This window comes from Arachis ipaensis, chromosome B9 (assembly GCF_059453495.1).
Source record: "Arachis ipaensis isolate K30076 ecotype BB chromosome B9, ASM5945349v1, whole genome shotgun sequence".
Classification (NCBI taxonomy): domain Eukaryota; kingdom Viridiplantae; phylum Streptophyta; class Magnoliopsida; order Fabales; family Fabaceae; genus Arachis; species Arachis ipaensis.
This window is the reverse complement of record NC_142444.1, coordinates 26,000,195-26,001,409: the sequence shown is the minus strand read 5'-3', so window position 1 is coordinate 26,001,409 and position 1,215 is coordinate 26,000,195. Positions and strand designations below refer to the sequence as shown.

The window sequence follows — 1,215 nt, the reverse complement described above, 5'->3', positions numbered from 1 at the left end:
TAATTCAAAGGAATAATCTGTAACATGGAAGAATTCATAAATCAAATTGCAAAAGTAAATAAAAAGGAATATTGAACCTGATAAAGAGATAATCCGGAAAGCGAATAAAATCCTAATTCTAAATCCTAATCCTAAAGAGAGAAGAGAGAGGAGAGAACCTCTCTCTAAACTAAATCTAAATCATGAAAACTAACTAAAGTGGAGACTCTCCTTGAATGGATGCATTCTCCCACTTCATAACCTCTGGTCTATGCTTTCTGGACTTGGATTTGGGCCAAAAAGGGCTTCAGAATTCGCTATGAGCGTTTTCTGCAATTTCTGGTGCGTGGCCTCTGTCACGCGTCCGCGTGGGTCACGCGGTCGCGTCAGTCATGCGACCGCGTCATATGTGTTTCGCTCGAGGCGCGCGGTCGCGTCAGTCATGCGGCTGCGTCGCTGCTTCTTCGCGCTTGGCATGCGGTCGCGTCGTCCATGCGATCGCGTGGATGCCAATTTCTCCAAAAACTCCGTGCTTTCCTTCCATTTTTGTATGTTTCCTTTCCATCCTTTAAGTCATTCCTGCCTTAGAAGATCTGAAACTACTCAACACACTAATCACGACATTGAATGGAAATAAAGGTAATTAAAATAATTAATTTTAAAGCATAGGAAACATGTTTTTCACATACATCACATAATAAGGAAGGGAAAGTAAAACCATGCAATTAATATGAATAAGTGGGTGAAGGATTAAATAAATCACTCAAACTAAGCATAAAATATATCATAAAATATGGGTTTATCAGGGACCCTTTGTCTTCCTATATTTTTGTTATTTGCATGGACAGATTAGCGCATTTGATTGAGGATAAGGTTGTCAATGGCGAATGGAGGCCTTTCAGAATTGGTAAGCATGGTCTGCCCATCTCACATTTGATGTTTGCAGATGACCTGATGCTTTTTGGAGAAGCTTCGTGCAGTCAAATGGAGGTTATTAAATCCTGTTTGGATAAATTTTGTGAAGCATCAGGACAAATAGTGAATGGCCAAAAAACACAAGTTTTCTTCTCCAAGAAGGTTAACCCGGCTAAGAGACAGGAGATTGTTGATCTTGCAGATTTCAAAGAGACAAGGGAAGTTGGTAGATATTTGGAGGCATACATCTTGGAAGGAAGAGGCACCAACCAAAGCTACAGTCATATTATTGACAAGGTGAAGGGTCGTTTGCAGGGATGA

At 40.6% G+C, this 1,215-nt stretch overlaps 1 protein-coding gene across 1 annotated transcript; it reads left to right on the top strand.

Moving 5' to 3' along the window:
• Nucleotides 1–819: 819 nt before the first annotated feature.
• LOC148544073 (uncharacterized) lies at nt 820–1,215 on the top strand. Its single transcript, XM_088498853.1, has one exon. It carries the CDS (start codon nt 820–822, stop codon nt 1,213–1,215), a length of 396 nt encoding a protein of 131 aa, XP_088354979.1.

Excerpts from the sequence above, each read along its gene's own strand:
- LOC148544073 (XM_088498853.1), top strand. The coding sequence starts at position 820 with ATGGACAGATTAGCGCATTTGATTGAGGATAAGGTTGTCAATGGCGAA.